The 1,694-nt window shown below is 55.7% G+C and overlaps 1 protein-coding gene across 1 annotated transcript in view; it reads left to right on the top strand.

Moving 5' to 3' along the window:
* The window catches only part of LOC102040170 (zinc finger protein 282), a 12,726-nt gene that overhangs the window by 1,906 nt on the left and 9,126 nt on the right, over positions 1-1,694 (top strand). Inside the window, 4 exon segments of the mRNA XM_031062814.1 lie at positions 265-394; positions 628-729; positions 1,159-1,263; positions 1,526-1,642. Coding sequence (XP_030918674.1) covers positions 265-394; positions 628-729; positions 1,159-1,263; positions 1,526-1,642 — 454 coding nt within the window.

The following is a 1,694-nucleotide window of genomic DNA, read 5'->3' on the forward strand; positions in this document are numbered from 1 at the left end:
AGGATGGGCTGTCACGTTTCAACCAACAGCGGGAAGTTCTTCCCCACTCTGAGGTCCCCAACGGGATCAGGCTCCAGGGGGAAGTGAGAATGTTGTGGAATACACAGTTCATCTCCCAAAGTTTAGCAAAGATCCAAATGTTACTCTCAGTGTCCAGAGGATGCCCCGAGACAGGAATTTTCTTTCCCTGGTAGCAGGGATAAGGAGGGAGTAGCATTCTCTGTGTTCCAGGAGCCGTGCTGAGTGTCGCTTTTGGGATTGCAGGCCCCGGCTGTGGCGTTGGAAAACGATGCCACCGGCTTTTCCACTCAGGAGTGGGAGAACCTGGAGGAGTGGCAGAGGGAGCTTTATGGAAAGGTGCTGACAGGGAAGAGAGAAGCCCTGATCCTGCTGGGTGAGTGTTGCTGTTGCGTCACTTATCAGCACTTTCTGGTTAGGGAATCTTTCCCAGACGTGGGAAGCAGATTTGGGGGAGCACAGTGAGACCGCTGCCTGTGTTTGAGGACTCTCTGTGCTGCCCAGCCGTGTGTTGTAGCTGCTGGAGCTGGTTTGGGGAATGCTGCTGGGTGTGTTCCTCCCTGTGGATGCAGCACAGAAACACTCATTCCTTTCTCTGTTCCTTGTCAGACGATGTCATCTCTGAACCTGCCCTCCTGTCCCGGCTGCAGGGAGGAGAAGCGCCCTGCAGTGAGGAGGAGGCGGCTCCTGGAGAGATCCCAGCAGAACCAGGTGCAGGCCAGGGATGAATTGAAGCTTTAATCCTGAGGGTGAGGGTCATGTGGTGCTGTCACCACACAGAGGCTGGCACGAGGTGATGGTCCTGGTTTGCTCAGAGGGAACTTCTTGGATCTCAAAAGGAGCAGGTTCAGGGGGAGTAACAGAGGGTGATAAAAAAGTGTAACAGGTTTGATTTTAAGGATTACAAGTCAGGAAGACTTGTGTCAGTCACATCCTCACTTCTTGGCTGTGAGGATGGTGAGGCCCTGGCACAGATTGCCCTGTGGCTGCCCCTGGATCCCTGGAAGTGTCCAAGGCCAGGTTGGACAAGGCTTGGAGCAATCTGGGAATAGTGGGAGGTGTCCCTGCCCACGGCAGAGGGTGGAACAAGTTTAACCCAGACCCTCCTGGGGTTCTGTGGTCTGATTCCATGATTTCTAGCATTGGCAGAGGCTCTGCTGTTTGAACCCAATGTGAGCAGCTGGGACAGCAGAGAAGCACAGGAAAACCAGGAGGGAAGAGCAGGGCTGGCTGAACCTGGCCATGGTGAGTGTTGTGGAAGGGCCTGGGCTCGAGGGTGTGGAGAACCCTCTGGAACAGGGGGAACAGGGGGAACCACTTCCCTGCAGGGCAGAGCAGAGCTCCCAGGAGCAGGAACAGAAGGTGCTGGGGAGGCTGTGTGTGGCAGCAGGGTGGGTGAGTGGGCACAAACTTCTGGGGCAGCTGGGGAGGAGTCCACTGGGGCTGTGATAGCCAGTAAAGGAGTTTCCTCTTTCCCAGTAAAGGAGTTTCCTCTTTTCCTCAGCAGACTGCAGCATTCCAGAGTGGAGCTTTGCTGTCACCGTGAAGTCCGAAGAGGAGGAAGAGCCACGTGCAAAGGAGCAGGGAGCCATGGAGGGTGTGGAGTTCTCTGAGCTTGGTGTGGGTGAGTTCCGAGCGATCCCACAGCATCCTGTGCTGCTGGGGGTGTGGGAATC

The sequence above is a fragment of the Geospiza fortis genome, unplaced genomic scaffold (genome assembly GCF_000277835.1).
Source record: "Geospiza fortis unplaced genomic scaffold, GeoFor_1.0 scaffold178, whole genome shotgun sequence".
NCBI lineage: Eukaryota > Metazoa > Chordata > Aves > Passeriformes > Thraupidae > Geospiza > Geospiza fortis.